The sequence below is a fragment of the Dromaius novaehollandiae genome, chromosome 5 (genome assembly GCF_036370855.1).
Source record: "Dromaius novaehollandiae isolate bDroNov1 chromosome 5, bDroNov1.hap1, whole genome shotgun sequence".
Classification (NCBI taxonomy): Eukaryota; Metazoa; Chordata; class Aves; order Casuariiformes; family Dromaiidae; genus Dromaius; species Dromaius novaehollandiae.
In genome coordinates this window covers 44,354,617-44,370,779 of record NC_088102.1, presented here as the reverse complement: position 1 = coordinate 44,370,779, position 16,163 = coordinate 44,354,617, and the positions used below count along the sequence as shown (strand labels likewise).

Here is a 16,163-nt window from a genome sequence, read left to right as displayed (position 1 = left end):
TATTTCCCATGGGGGTTATTCCTGCGTTCTTCTGCATAAGAATAATAATCCACAGTAATTCATGTGCTGAGATTTTTATATGCCAAGCTTCAGTCCATGACACATTTTACAAGACCGCATTATACACTTCTGGAAAACTAGGTTTAGTCAGAGATCATAGAAAACAATCTTTACATAGAAGAATAAAAACAACCCTTGTTCCGTTTCTGCACAATCTAGGTGGCTTTTTTTTTTTTTCTAAATAGATTTTTTTTTCCTGAAGTAGACAAATGAGGGGGGGAACAATACAGAGATGGGCAAGATAAAATTAAATACCTTTTCCATTCTACTCAGCAGTTAATTTTTTCATTTCTGTAGCCATCTTATGTGGAGGTGATGCCCACATCCTTTTACCAGTCTGTGTTAGTGTTCAGAAGTATTTCTTGTAAGCAGAAAAACCTAAAGCAAAACAAAAAAGTTGTCAAATTAAAAAAAGAAGTTTAATTTCATTCCTTTCATTCCATTCCTCCTTAATTACATTCCAAGCACTTCACTTAACTATTTTTCCCATTCTGCCTTGCCTGTTGTCATATACCTGATTCTCCATTCATTAATTGCTCCATTGTTTAATTATTATAGTTATACTTGTATGATTCTTCCAGTTAATACAAGTATTGCGGTAAGAAGGTAGAGGTGTTAGATTTATTTAGTATATCAGCTGAAGGAAAATGTTGTATGCGCGCTGCTCCTACTTGGTTCAGCGTCTGTTCCTTACTTTGCGCGACAGTAAAGATTCTAAAATGAGAACCCAGTGATGTATGAGGCATTTCACGTTGCAGCGTTCCCTTCCAAAAATTAATTGGTCTCGTGATGCTGCAAATGGTAAAAGAAACAATGCTGAAAATAAAGCAATCAAGAAGGCACACAAAGCAGAACGCCGCAGCAGCTATTTTCAGTCATTTTCATTTATAACTCAAGCTGTATTTTTAAGTAAAAGTTTTAAAAAATTGGTAAGCATTCTCCCCCATTAAGAATGAAAGATTGAACGTTATTTTCAAAATTTAACTAATATATTGATTTTTCTAAGTAATTTCTAGCAACTTTGAGAAATGTTTCTCTTTTCTAAAGGAAAAATCTCACATTCTGTCCCAAAGTAGGTATGTTAATGCATGAACTGTATTTATTCCAGAATTACACGTGTAGAATTTATTATAAATAGTTTAAAATAAGAATGATGTGTAGTAGGTTTACTAGCATTTTTAATAATAAAAATATTTTTCGCATCATGTCTATATTAGATAACAATATTTATCTGACAAAATGTCAAAGTAGATTTTAACAGAATGAAGATTTACTTAAATTCCATTTTATAAAAGGTACCTTATGCCATATACAGTAATTGTATTAAAGATACTAAGACTGCGAAATCAAGCTCATAATTTTAGGGTGTACCAAAATTAACTCCACTACCTTGGTATATCTGTAGTGCTCGTCTGTATCATAAGTATATTGTTCAGTTTAGCACATAGGGCCTTCATGGCAGAGGTAAGGAAAGAACTGAGCTTCTCGGCTTTCCAACCCCTTTTAGACATAGAGGAAAAAGTCCTTGCATCTTTGTACAGCTTTTAGCCATGTTTTCTATGGACTAAATGGAGCACATGTTTTTCAGGACAATTACTGTAGTGTTGGCATTGCAACCATTGACTGGGTACAGTTAAGATATTTTTTGTGTTTAACTTGACTTTAACTTGTCCTAACTTGAAAAAAGTTAGGAATTAGGTTATTAAACTGTAAAAAGAAATAGTGATGATGCCCAATAATGCATTCTGTACCATGCGAGTGTGGTGTTACAGTGCCACTGATTCCAGTGGGGCTGAAATTACACATGACATCAACCCCCCCAAAAGATTCTTTTTCAAATAAAATGTATGGATGTCAGTTTGATCAGCTTTAAGAAATAGGCAATTGTACCACACTTTGTTTCTGGGAATAACGTTCTAATTTAGTTGGTTTAGATTTTTTGGTTGATAAAATGTTTTGATATGAGTCAAACATAGCCAGAGGTTTAGGATTCCATAAAAATACAGGATAACCACAGAATAACTGAAAATATTTCTGTAGTCCTTTGATCAATCTGTCAATGGAATTGAATTCAAGGGGTTTTGTACAACAGTATTTATTCTCACTGATGTAGAATTCTGCATCATAGTTTTCTGTAGTTTAATTTCACTTTTTTAAATTTTTGACACTGTTTTAAACCAGTGGATAGGTGTACAGTTACACTCCTTGCTTGTAATCTTTCCAGTCTCAAATTGCAATTTTGGTGCATGCACTTTGTAGTTTAAAAAGTAACTGTGTCAGGGTTCAGAAATCTTTCGGCTTCTTTCTACAGTGTAAGTTTTGGTATCTTTCTTTTTTTGTCCAGAGGCAAAGGTATTTATTTCTCATTGGGTAGCAGCAGGGGATGGGCGCTGACAAGGAGAGAGAGCTAAGAAAAGACGACAGCAGAACTGTAAAATCCCCTCTGTCCTTCCCACACCTGATTTGGAGCTTCTTTGATATCATTATTTTCTCTTAACATTTCATTTGCAGCAGTTGGCAACTTTTAAAAGATTCCTAGTTCATTGTAGAGCGCGAATACCAGAGTATATATAATAGCTTACTTTCTGGAATTGGTGGAACATTAAAGCAGGTCACTAACAGGCAGATGATAAATTCAAACTGCATCAGCTTTGTTTTTAGGATATAAAAGGTATGCATTGCAAGGCCATTTAGTATTTTACTTTTCTCTCTTCTTTTTAGGAGGTGTTTAAATTTTAATCTTTTTAAAGATTTTTAAAGTTTAAGAATAGAGCCTCCTTTAGATGAGTATGTATTTTTAAATGTGTTTCTTGGGTTAAAAAGAAACTGTATCACCAGATATAATGAGGGATGAGTATTAAAAAATTTGCTATACTCAGAGAACTACTTTTTTATTGATTAATTAAAATGGAAATTATGTTTAGATAATAATGTTATAGTTAAACCTTACTAAGATTTAGGTTTGTTCTGAGGACTTTCCTTATCTTATAGTAATATTTCCATGAAATCTTTTGGAGTGAGTTCAGGGAAGACACCTTTCCTTGTATCATTGGGGCACAGATATATGGCTGATGAGACCTGGAGGCAGATTTTCTGCTCGATCGAATCAAAAAAATCTTTTAGTGCTGTGATTGAATCTGGCCTGTGGCATAAATGAGCAAGTGGTATCACTGAATGTCACAATATTGATTGCAATTATAAGCTTTAAGAAATAGTCACATGAGATGTCTAGGGCTCTGTGAACTCTTTGGTGTGAACAGCTCTTGATGAGACCTAGTGATGAAGACGTCAAGAGAGTAAGAGCTCTGAAATTATGTAGTATACTTACGGGTAGTGTTTGACAAATGGATTTTGAAGTAGTCTGATACTAACCATTGCAGAGTACTGGCAATTATTCTTTGGGCAGAAGAAAGGGAAAGGGAAAGAAGGATGTCATTATTAATTTCCTTCACCTTGTAGATGAAAGAGCTGATTGGCATTGGGCTTTGAGGAAAATTCAGTAAACTTGAGGTGAAAGGTAAATGTTTTTCATACATTTGTAGTGTTGCAGGAAAAGGAACTATATTGGGAATGTGGAAGTTTTTTAAAGCCTTTGGTTTTGACTGAGGCAAAAAACTGTCATATTGTGTTTAAGATACTGTTTCTATGATCGAGTTAATCTCAATATAAAATTTTGAAAATGACAGTAAAAATTTAGTAATTAAAGAGGAATGTGGAGGAAAAATGGCAAAGATTAAGATTTAGAGAATTAAGACTATTTCTTAAGAAGTACGTAGTACTCTTAGATACCTTGATCTCACTGGTTTTAACAGGCTTGTAGCTAGTACTTTATACCAGCCTTTGCAAGTTGCGGTGATACAGATTGTACGTACTGCAGCACAGACTGCATTCAAATTTGAGAACAGTTGAATAGCGCGCAAGAACAATTTTTAAGCACGGTTTTAATGAAGTATGAGGTCTTACCGCAGACAAAAGCTTCTGTCATGCTGCCATCCTGTCAAGTCCCCTATAGAAGGAGAGTCCGCTAGCATTTCGGAAAACAGACCCGTGCGGCGGGTCTTAAGCGAGGACAGCCTGGGGGGGTCAGCAGGGCCCCGGGGGGGCACCGTACGGTTTGAGCTTTGCAGCTTGGTTCGAGCTTATGGGGAGGATGATGCAACACTGCTGAAAATTGGTATAGATGTGATCACAGTTCCTGTGTACGCGTTACCCTAAAGCCTCGTCTGGTTTTGGTAGTGAACCAAGGTAATTTGGGAATATGCTGTTCACAGTCTGTCTTGATATTGGATAACAAATAGATAATCCCAACAGTCTTTCAGGTAGTAGAGTAATGTTTGTAGTTTCAGCAGTGTGGTATTTTTACTGACAGTTGTTAGAAGAAACTTAATAAACTGCATAAGCAATTGGCGTACTCTACAGACTCCAGATTTGCTGCTCTGAATCTTAAAAGCCTTAGATGTTTCTTCCAGTTTAATATCTGCATAATGGATGTAGATGGCAGGCTCTGCTGCTGCCAGGCAGCTCTCACCGACCAGCCTGGCCTTCCAGAGCAATAGCGTTTTTCCGCTCACGTTACCCATCTTGTGCCAAACGTGCTGCAGCTCAGGCTTTGTGCAAGGCGCTCATGAAGTTGTGCCGCGCTTCGGGCCGGCTCCCCCCAGCTCTGCGGCGGCCGGCGGGCGCGAGGGCGATGTGACTCACCGCGCCGCTGTCCCCATTGGCTGGCGCACCGCGAGAGCAGCGTGGCAGAGCACTCCTCCAGCCCGGCGCTCCCTCGCGCTAGCTCTTTCTTTCCCCCTTTTCTTTTTTTGATCCTTTCACTAATGTTCCCTCCCATTGTAAAGAACAAGATGGAAATGACTCCTTGGGCTGTTGCTGCTGCTCCCCTCCAGTTCGGGAGTTAGCAGAAGAGCGCCATTATCACTGCGTTTCATACGGGCAGCTGTGGACGAACAAAAACTCCCATCCTGTTCATGCCGGGTACAGTAATTCGTTAGTCTCCCGTGCCGTTTATGTGCAGTCCATTTTTTGGCAGGTAATACACAGTCATGTTGCATTATTTCCTCTCCTACTCTGCTCGGTTTTCCTCTCCTCCCCCTCCGGTTCTCTCTGGAAGTGTTTTTCGGCTCTCGGCTCTGCTTGCTGACATGGCACTTTACTTTGCTTGTTAACATGGTCGATCTTTTCAGAAAGCAATTTTAAAGGATTGTTCAGTCATTACGTATATGAGTTAGCTGATAGATACAGACCATTTAAAACTATGTAAAGTTGCTGAATTAGAAAAAAGCTTTCTATACTCTTATTATTTGCTCCTCGTTCTAGGAGGGAACAAACAACTTGCAGCTTTTCCTTTCTGACGGTTTTTGTGCTCTTCCCACTACAGTGTAAAATAGTTAGCTCACACTTCTGTCTATTACAAACTCTCTGACTTTGCAGTGGTGTTGGACCTATGTTTCTCTTGTCTTCAGAGCCTAGTATACTTCCCCAGCAAGGACTGTCAACCTACCCTCATCAATATACCTAAGGGCATTTGTTAGATGCCTGGTAGTCTTTGCCGTGTATACCTTATAGTTGCTGAATTCGGTCTGTTGCAAAAAGATCGGTAATGTGAGGTCACAAGTTTCAGCCCTATGAAACAGGAGGTTTTTCTTTGGTTGACTGTGGGTTTTCTTTCTCTTTTTAAAGTTCCAATTCTGAAATCTGCCAATTTAGCATCCTGCACCTTGTGTTACCTTCCTCTGGAGTAGAGATACGCTGTTAGTGTGTTAGGCAGAGCACAGTTTTAACCTATCATAAGCAAGATGTTCAGAGTCAAAAGTGTAAAGTATTTCAGCAAGAACGGCATAGAGAACAGATATTTAGTTAGCTCAGAATTTCATAATACTGTGTGAAAGAAATTTGAGGGAAAAGATTGTTTCAGTTGTTTCAAAATAACTGGATGTTTCTTCTTCATTCTGGTTCTCCGTTTTGTGCTGTGTCTTAATAAAAACACTTCACAACAAATATCGAAACGTTCTGTTCTGTCAGAATGGGGTTTTTTTCTTTTTCTTTCTGTATAAGCAGAACTACTTTAAACAGCCTATTCTGTCAAAACATGGTTTTGCTAGAGTTTTTCCAACCATTTCTATTTCCAATAGAGCTTTTCCAATTAAGCCCCTATCATTTCTGTTGGCTTCATTGCTCTCCTCCAAAGCTGATCATGCAGTGTAACTGTGCTGGAGTGTACACATGCTCTTGAGAGAGAGGACTTAGGTATCCATCTGAAGCTTTTCCAGGCTGTCACAATTTGGTGGTGACTGGAGTGTGGGAGAGAATGCCTCTTTTCTCTCATGCCCACAAGAGGTAGCAAAGGCTCGTGGTGTTTGCACTCTTGTCTGCATTGACATATAATATGAACATAAATTAAGTTGTGACCCCTTATTGTCCATGTAGCAGCGTGATATCTTATCCTGTAGGTCACCTGGTCTGCTCTTTGATTTGTTATCTCCTAAGGATACACAATGGAGAAGAAACATCCATTTAAAATCATTTCAAACTTTTATGAAATCTGTAATGTAGTAGGAAGCCTTTAAGCTGAGTGAAATAAACCAGGTCATTTTCCCTCCCAAGAAGGTAGCCCCGTCTGATTTTCTTTCAGATAATAGTAATATTGAACAGAAAATGACCACGCATCTATCCCAGTTTCAGCCCCAGCTCTATTTTTTAGCAGTTCCAATCCCTGTATTTTTCACAACTGTTCTCCTTCCTGTTCTTTTCCCCTTTGCACTCAAATTGGCGCTCTCTCTGCTTAGTTCCTGTGCCTGGTAACACAGTGGTCACCTCATTGCCTTGGAAGCTTGTGGCTTCAAATTAAAGTCCTTTTTCATCACTACGTGGGAATGGTACATGTTTGAAGGAGACAGAAACTTCAGAGTATGTAACTGCTAAATTCCAGCAGTTCTCAAATATTTATGTTAATGAGATCTTGCAGTGGTTTGTGTATAGACTAAATTTGGACGGGTTTCCGCAAGGACAGCAGGGTCACCCTGCTGGACAACAGCACTGGTCTTCTGTGGCTTATGTTGACACTATCCATCAGATAACACTAATTTTCAAATTCTGAAAATGAGAAAGCCTGCTAAACTTCTGAGTAGTTCTTTATTTACATTAAACTCTTTAGATATTATTCTCTTCTCTGGTATATGCAGCTAAATAACTGTAATCATTTCTGTTGATGTTTTTGTTTATCTGGTAGAAAAGAGTGGTGGAACAGCTTCGGAAGAATTTGATAGTGAAGCAGGAACAGCCGGATAGTAAGTTTCAAATACAGCCATTGGCACAGTCAGAAAACAAATTACAGACACCACAGCCGCAACCACTACAACAGCTACAGCAACATCACCATCAACAGCAACAGCAGTCTACTGCACCCTCTCCAAACGTGATTGGATCACAGGTAAATATTTTGAGAATGTCTCTATTCTCTGCAACAATTTTTTTCTTGCTGAAGGTAAAGTTTGCTGCAAGGATCAAAGAAGAAAGGTGCAGAGAGCAAGGTACAAACTTTCACTGAAGCCCATTAGTGTGTACCAAGGTGAATTTCTCTCTCTATGTGTATGCACATATGGGTCTTTTGGGGGGTTTTTTTGGCAGTAACCTCCAATATGAGTCAAAATAAGTACGTGGTGTTTAAAAGGTGGATCAGAACCTCCCAGAAAAAGAGGGTAGAAGTATCACCTTTCTTAGAAATAAATAAAAGTGTAGCAAATTAACCTCTTTTCTACAGGTGCGAGAATGATTGCCTGTCCATACCCAATAGGTCTCAAGAATCAGTGAAGACTTTACATGCACTGTATGAGGTGTATGATTGAAATCATTTATGTATAAAAGACTAACAGAGTGCCCACTGTATCTGTGAACAAAAGCGTAAGAAAACAGTTCTGTCTTCTTTCTGCTTGGTTCTTTTTAAACAGGTGTAACTCATGCCAAATGATACTTATTGGAGCCTGCAAGGATTACAACCGTAATTAAAAGGTCTGAATTTGAGAAAGCAGTCTATTTATCAGGAAAGTACACTGTATTTCAGTACAGTATAGGATTATAAACATCATCCTGGAATTTGCTATAGAAAGTGGTAGGCTTTTACGTAGAGGGGAATTTCAAACTCACTGAAAATCTCAACTGTTTGAATACTTAACATTCTGAAAGTCTTCTAAGAAAACAGAGTGCAGAGAGGTGTTTTGTAATAAAAAGAGTACATAAGGTCTTTTTTCCTGTCGATACAATCTGAACAGATCATCTGGAAATAGATAGGCATATGGCAGAAATCACCCTTAAAGCTTACTGTAGGCATACTGCAATGAATCACAACCATGGCTTTGACCAATTGGGATTTCCAACCTCCTTTTTCCTGGAAGTAGTTGGGGGGGTTAAAATGATTGGAGTGTTAGTTCTCTCATTGACTCAACAAGTGTTTTGGATGCTCTCTAAAAATGTATTTGTGAGACTTAGGTAATTGTATTTTTACTAAAAAAAGAAAATTAAACAATTAAAGACGTTTTGGAGCAGTAACATCTACACTGATGCTAAAACAGGGGAAAAAAAGAAAAATATATACTAATGTCTTAAAATATTTACACGCAAACAGTGGATCACTCTTTGCTGTTTCATTTGTCTCTACTTTTCAGTCAGGAAACATGATTGCAAAAGCAGTCTCATGCTGTTCTCCATATGCATTAACTTCCAGGTCATCTCCTGGGTTGTAAAAATTTTTCTTCAAAGTTAAAGAGCCCTCTAGTGAAACTGCCACAAAACTGCTATGCCCTTCTGACTATCATTGACATAGTTGTACTTGGAAAGTAATTGTAAACTGAAAGGCAGGTCATCCTCTCACTGGAATAAAATAAGCCAGGTCTTATCCTTAAGATTGTTCTATTTTTATTTATGCTGGTATAACTCTGTGAAGTCACCTCACTTGCTTATGTATGCATTCTGCATCTATGGTTGTGCCTCTGTCCTGTTGCCCCTCTATCAAAATGTGCCTTCTCTTTCAGCAAAGAAAAGCCCACTCACATATAAAGGAAAGTCAAATATTTTGTCTCTCTAGAAAATGTTTTGATGACTACTTTTGTAAATAACATGTCTTCCAAGGCTGTGTCAGTAAAGAGAATGCTTTCAGTGGTTATTTTCAGAGCAATTCAATTTCGGAATAAAGGTATATATACTATCTTAATAGTGACATGTTAATATCCTTAATATAGTCCAATAAGAAGGATTTTTTTTTTAATTTTCATAAAGCAGCAAGCCATGCTAAAAAGTCATATTATTACAAATGTGAAATACTGGAGACTTACTATGAATGGCACTTCAGTATTAATTTATGCATTGAAAAGTTTTAGACTATTCTAAGTTAACTGAGCTAATTAAGGCTCAGCAAAGTAACAGGGAAATTCAGTCTCTGATCTGCTGACTGAAGCTATACTCTTAGTACTTACAGACTTACTAGAACCCCTTGAAAGAGTCACAGTCTTGTATTACATGATTGATTATGCTTTTCTTTAAAATGTTTATGGATGAATGTAATGCTTGTGAAAATGGTACTCTGTTACATCTCATTGGAATCGCTTGAATCACATCACTGCATGAGGGGAAGAGAGCCTCTTGCTTTGGAGAAAGTGCAGGAGAGATCAATAAGAAGCTCTTGAATCTAAAAGTTAGGGAATTGTTCATGTTGAGACGAGGAAAATTTAATTATGACTGGATTTTATATAAATGTATGAAATTGAAGCATGCGTTCTCCTTTGATTTGGCATTATAGAATGTCTGATTTTTTCACACTTGTGCTGAATTAACAGAGTATTTAGTTTAAGCATTATGAAGTTAGAGGTATGAAGGTAAAATGCATTTTTGTTTAAGGTAACATTGTTAGAGAAAATACTGAAGATTACAACTGGAAATACATTTATATTATTTTATTAGAAAAAAAAGGTGTTGTGTGATTAAAATCAAGCAGTGTAAATCAGGCATGTTAAAGACATGAAAAGAGACTGCCTGATCCCTGGTGTAATATTTTTTCCTGTTCCAGGGTCTAGCACTGGGCTCAGAAGGGAATGGTTCTTGCTTCATACTAAGAGCATTTGACCATGCCCGTAACTCTTTTGAAGATACAGTATCGGTATAATGGATTTTTTACACTAAAGAGGAGAAACAAATTCAATTGCCGTTTTGTTGAGTGTTGATTTTTCTTTGCACTCTGTGATCTGGTTTTATATGGAGATTCTCAGCCCTGTAGCTTTCTGAACAGGATTTGTCATTTTCTGTTACCCGTAACATTTTAGAAGACTACATTTTAAGACAAAAGTATGCAATTGCAATTGTTAACTTTTCAATACCAGGAGTTGATATTTGTGAGCATAGTGTATGCAGGCATTTGAGATGAATGCTGGCATTAAGTGGTCCAAACCATTCCCTCTAAGATATGCTAAGAGCAATCATGGAATCACATACATGCACCAAAGAAAATCCTATTCAAGAGAAGTTAAACTTAATTGCCTACAGCCTGCTGGACAGACTAGCAGCCAGCACTTAAAACTGCAGGATAAATCCAGCCTAAGCCTAGTGTTAAAATTTGGCTTCCTTCTACATCAGGCTTTTTTATACAGATGCAATGCTAGATGATTTTTCCATGAAGCTTGAAGCTTTTGATGTATTGTAAGTTGCTGTACTGAGGTAGCCCCACTGATATTCTTAGGAAAGAAACTTAAAGGCTAAATATGTGTATGTATGACTAAAACTGAAATTTGGGGTACTGAAATTCAAAATCCATTTTTGTTCTTAAAGAAACCAATTTATGATTGCTTTTCTTGCTTCCTCGGATTATGAATATCTTTGTAAATAAAGTTTCCATTTGAAAATCTGAGTTTTAATTAATAAGAAACTAGTTTGCTGGTTTGTTTGACAAACTTGCACCTTAAAGGTTTGACGTTGACAGTACACGTTTGGAAGTAATAGGAAACTAAAAGATCAAAAAATATATATGCCAGTACTAACACTTGATCATCAGTTTCTTGACAATTGTTTGTGAATCATTCTGTAATACTGCAGATTGGGTTAAAATATACCCAACATTTGCCCTAAATGAGAATTTTTTCTAGCTATCCAGTTTTCAGAGGCATGAGATGCCGTTCATGTCTCTAAAGAGTAGGTAGATAGACCCAGCGTTGTCTTTTCCTGCTCATTCTATTGTTTCTGACTACCCAACCCACATCCTGTCTGATACAAGTGTCTGTCTCTTAAAGTGTATTTTCTGTTTCCCTTAGAAAACTGTAACTACAGCTTCTATGATCACCACTAAGACACTACCTCTCGTCTTGAAAGCAGCAACTGCGACCATGCCTGCCTCTGTGGTGGGTCAAAGACCTACGATTGCCATGGTTACTGCTATCAACAACAGTCAGAAAGCGGTCCTCAGCACGGATGCACAGAATGCTCCCGTCAACCTCCAGACAACAAATAAGGTCTCTGGTCCAGGAGCTGAGGCAGTCCAAATAGTGGCAAAAAACACAGTAACTTTGGTAAGCATTTCATGTGTTTGCCCTGAGGAAATGTGTGCTTCTAGTTTACAGGAGGACTATCAGAAAAAAATTAAATGAACAATCAGGTTTTTGCACTGCTTACAACATGTCCCCAGTTTTCTCCTATACAGGATTTCTTCTGTATAGGAGAAAACTGGGGACATGTTGTAAGAACTGATTAATTGACATTGTTAAAATGAGAGCCTAAGAGAAAAGGCATTTATTATCTATATAAGTTGCTATTATTGCTTTACTTTACTGAATTAAATTAGTACTGTCATCACCTCTGTGTAAAGTTTTCCCTGTAAGTAACTGTTAGTCATGGGAAAATAGTAATTGTATTGCCCCTACCTAATCTACGTGGTTCTGTTCTGGAAAATTTCAACTTTCTAATTTGGTAAAGGAGGTGTAATAGACTTTATTTATTTGGTCAGTGTGGGTTTTCATCTTAGATTTTTTTGAGTCAATCTCTTTTGTTGCCTCTGCATGATGAAGTCTCTGCAGTGTTAGACCACATGACTTTGCTCATTACCATTTCTTCTCATCACTTCTTCATACACAGATCCTATTTCTTTAGCATTTGGGAAAGTGCTTTGAGTACATCACAGTCTTTTCCAGAAGTTAGCCTGGTGAATAAGTTAATCAGGCACTTGGAAATATAAGTAATATTTTGGAACTGGGTTATATGTTTCTGGGACTGGAAACTAGGCATTGTATGGAATCATAACAGGGAAGTTTTACTTCAGGAGTAAAGGTCTAGACCTGCACTAAAAGTTAATTCAGTTTATCATTATTAAAAAAATATATTTTAATAATGCTAGCGTAAGTAATTTTGCTTCCTAATGAGGCTTACTTTTGTAATAAGGGTGGAGAAGACTATTTGAGTGGAGTTTTTTCTATTCTTTTTTCCCATGTCATTCTTTGCCCCACTCTTATTTGTCCTTCACATTTTTCTTAGCCCTTTGCAAAATAACTTACACAGGTTTGGGGAGGTGATCCTGTTTGAAAAATCATCCATGATTTATGTTTCTGTAGCACTTTTCATTAACAATCTCAACATATTTTCTCAACTATTAATTAATCAATTCAAGACCTTTTTGAAGTAAGTGTTAGCATTGCAGAGGTTGTCAGAAGTACAGGAAGGTAGAAACTAAAATGGACCTTTATTTCAGAGAATCTCACCGAGTACTCAGCTAAGGATAGTTACTATCTGCTGTTCATAGGTTCGTGCTATGGCAGCTCCCATGGATTTCAGGTAGTCAGGGAAGTACTCGGAGCTTCTGAATATCACACCTTAATTATTTAAAATGAATGGCCTACTTTTGAAAATTAAGCCCTAAATTGTGTATTTACAGCCCCTCATAGGGTCATTGCTAAAACCAGAAGAGTTGCAACTTCCAAATCTTTCCTATTTACTTGAAATGCTCTTTCATTCTTCTGTATAGCATTCCGTAGGATAGGACAAAGGTTCATAGAGCCAGACATCAGAGTCTGGTATTGTTTTCTGTCCATTTTAAAAGCAGTTTTTAACTTCTAAAACAAATGGGAGTTTTCATAATGTTCAAGGGGAATGGTTTGAGATTTCAGAGCCAAGTAGTTAGTACAGTTGAACTAAAAAGAAAAATACCTTCAATTTATGATTCAAGGTGTGTAGGAATTAGAAAGTAAGGCTAGCTCTGTCTTTAATGTATTTCTAATGAACAACCTGTTACTGTGAAAAATTATTTACAGAGTAGAAAACCAACCTAAGCTGAGGAACATCAGGTCTGAAAATACACTCAGCATGTTGATTTTGGTGAACAACTTCAAAGCTACAAACTGAACTCTCTCTCATGTTCTTATAGCAGGTTCAGGCTACGCCTCAGCCCATAAAAGTGCCGCAGTTCATCCCTCCTCCCAGACTCACTCCTCGTCCAAATTTTCTTCCACAGGTGAGTATACAAAGAACAAAAAATAGAGGAAGGAAGTTAATTATAACATAAATAGGAGATGCTTTCTGTGAACATCATTTTTGTCAGTCTTCACCAGTAACCTTGTGGAAGAGACAGAATCCATTTGCGTTAGGTTTTTGGATGACAGTAGATTGAGGGGGTGTGGTCAATACTCTTGTGGACAGTGCTGCTGTTCAGAGGGACTTGAACAAGCTAGAGGAATGGACCAACAGGAATCTCATGGAGTTCAGCAAGGACAGATGCAAAGTGTTGTACCTGGGACGGACTAACCACTGCATTGGTGCAGGCTGGGACTGACAGTTGGGGGCAGGAACATGACCTGTGAGATGACTGAGGAAACTGGGCTTGTTCAGCCTGGAGAACAGAAATTTTGGGGAGGGTGTAACAGCAGCCTTCTTTCCAATGCCTGCAAGGAGGTTATTTAGAAGATGGAGCCATAGGTGCAGAGCAGGAGAATCAGAAACAGTGCTCATAAACTGGAACAGGGAGGGCTTAGATGAGGTACAAAGAAACAATTTCTCACTGTGAGAACAAATAAGAATGGAAGAGGCTGCCCAGAAAGACTGTAGAAGCTCTGTCCTTAGAGGTTTCCAAGGCCCGACTGGACATAGCCCTGAACAACCTGGTCTGTATTTAGCATTGGCTCTGTTTTGAGCAGGAGGTTAGACTGAGATCTCCTAAGGTCCATCCCAAACTGTATGAGTCTGTATTATATCATTCGCATATGATGATCATGTATGATCATATTTGCAAAAAAATGAAATGAACCTGCTAGACAGGTATGAGCAAAATCAGAGTATTATCCAGGGTCTTAAATCTCTCTAATCATTGTTTGCTCCTCAGGAACAAAAAGGAAAAACAGGAAGTCTCTAAATTGTTCCCAAGTATTTCTGTATTGTGACAGACAGTGACCTTTGTTTGCAGCTGAGCAATAAAACTGTAATTTGCAATTTTTTTATGGTTTGGGAAACACACTGGTTGCTTCTTTACTTTAAAAAATACTTAGAACTATTTAATTTGCAAGAAATATGTGGCACTATGAATAAAAGTCTAAAACTTTCAGCAAGTAAAAGAAAAAGAAAGGAAAAATATAGTATATAGAGTTGACAAAAGTAGCAGGGACTTGCTGAAAATTTTAAGGCTTTCTTTCAGAGTGCAGTCAACTGTTTATGTATTTGATTTCTTGAAGGCTCAGTGTAAAGCCCTGAGATGCACTTCTAACAGCAGAGCCTAAGTAGTGCCTGTAAGTACTACATGAATATTGGGCTTTCAAAACCAGTGTGTTGATTTAGACATATACAAGGCACTTGGCAGTGAACACGCGAAATAAGTGTCTGTGCATCCAAATGCCAGTTTCACAGACATTGAATGTATATGCAAATGTTATGGATGGGTTTTATGCAAGTAGGCTTGAAAATGTGGCTTTTCCTTGTCATAGCATACTTATGACACTATGCTAAAATATTACACTCTGTAGGAAATTAGACAACATGGCACAGATTAGACAGGCTGAACTATTTAAAACCAGTAAAGAAGTTCATCTAAAATATTGGTATGTGAATCTTTTTTGTTTTTTGTAGGTTCGACCTAAACCAGTCGCCCAAAACAACATTCCTATTGCCCCAGCACCTCCTCCAATGCTTGCAGCTCCTCAGCTTATTCAGAGGCCCGTGATGTTGACAACAAAGTTCACACCCACCTCTTTACCCAACTCACAGAACTCCATACATCCAGTTCGCGTTGTTAACGGGCAGACAGCAACCATAGCCAAAACCTTCCCAATGGCACAGCTCACCAGCATTGTGATAGCAGCCCCAGGTACCAGGCTTGCTGGACCTCAGACTGTACAGATCAGCAAACCAAACGTTGAAAAACAGGTACAGATGAGAAAGTGCTTAGTAATGCAATGTTTTAGGTTTATTGCTTTATGGTGTCAATTTGGAGAGGATAACAACTGTGAAGAAATTTTCAGTGGCTACTTGAAATATTCATGTTCCAACAGTAGTGCAAATTACGGAATGACTTGCAACTCTTGGGGCAGAAAGTATGGTGTTCTTTAGTATAGCCTATAGGAATCTTTTTTTTTTTCATACTTCAGTGTTTTTATGCTTCCCCTACTGTCTCAGTATCAGTAGTTCATGGGCAAGTGACATTCTTGAGCTGTACTAATATCTTGGATAACAAGTACAAACTGAAATCCACATTCATTTCAAACCTTTAAGAAACGCAGGAAAAATATTTTCAGTGTTTCTATTTTACAAATGGTGGCCACCAGAAAGCTGACTTGGATTGAATGAGCAGAAGAGAGACTCTCTGAAACAGTGTTTCTAGAAGTTTAGTTATAAATTCTCTCTCCAGAAAAGACTTATAAAATGATACATCACTTTAGTCAGTGTGATCTAATTGGGTTGCAAGTGCAGACTCCTTGCCACCCAGTTCAAGAGAAACAATCTTTTGTTCCACTTTTAACCATTTCATATAGATTAATGTGCCTTGAAGTTATCTTCACCTATGGAGATTGTGAGAATCTTGTGCATGAAAGAGATGCTCAGTTCTGCTTATGAATTCAGATGAGTAGGTTTGTGTGTACCTTAAGGCT

At 37.8% G+C, this 16,163-nt stretch overlaps 1 protein-coding gene across 10 annotated transcripts in view; it reads left to right on the top strand.

Annotated features, from left to right (window-relative positions):
- Positions 1 to 16,163, top strand: part of PHF21A (PHD finger protein 21A) — a 140,661-nt gene that overhangs the window by 101,992 nt on the left and 22,506 nt on the right. For 8 of the 10 annotated variants that reach the window (XM_064512647.1, XM_064512646.1, XM_064512649.1 and 5 more), the window contains 4 exons: positions 7,295 to 7,495; positions 11,358 to 11,612; positions 13,457 to 13,543; positions 15,145 to 15,441. In XM_064512647.1, coding sequence (XP_064368717.1) covers positions 7,295 to 7,495; positions 11,358 to 11,612; positions 13,457 to 13,543; positions 15,145 to 15,441 — 840 coding nt within the window. Of the gene's footprint in view, positions 1 to 4,769; positions 5,096 to 7,294; positions 7,496 to 11,357; positions 11,613 to 13,456; positions 13,544 to 15,144; positions 15,442 to 16,163 lie in introns of those variants that run through there. The other 2 variants (XM_064512652.1, XM_064512651.1) reach the window with 2 other exon arrangements.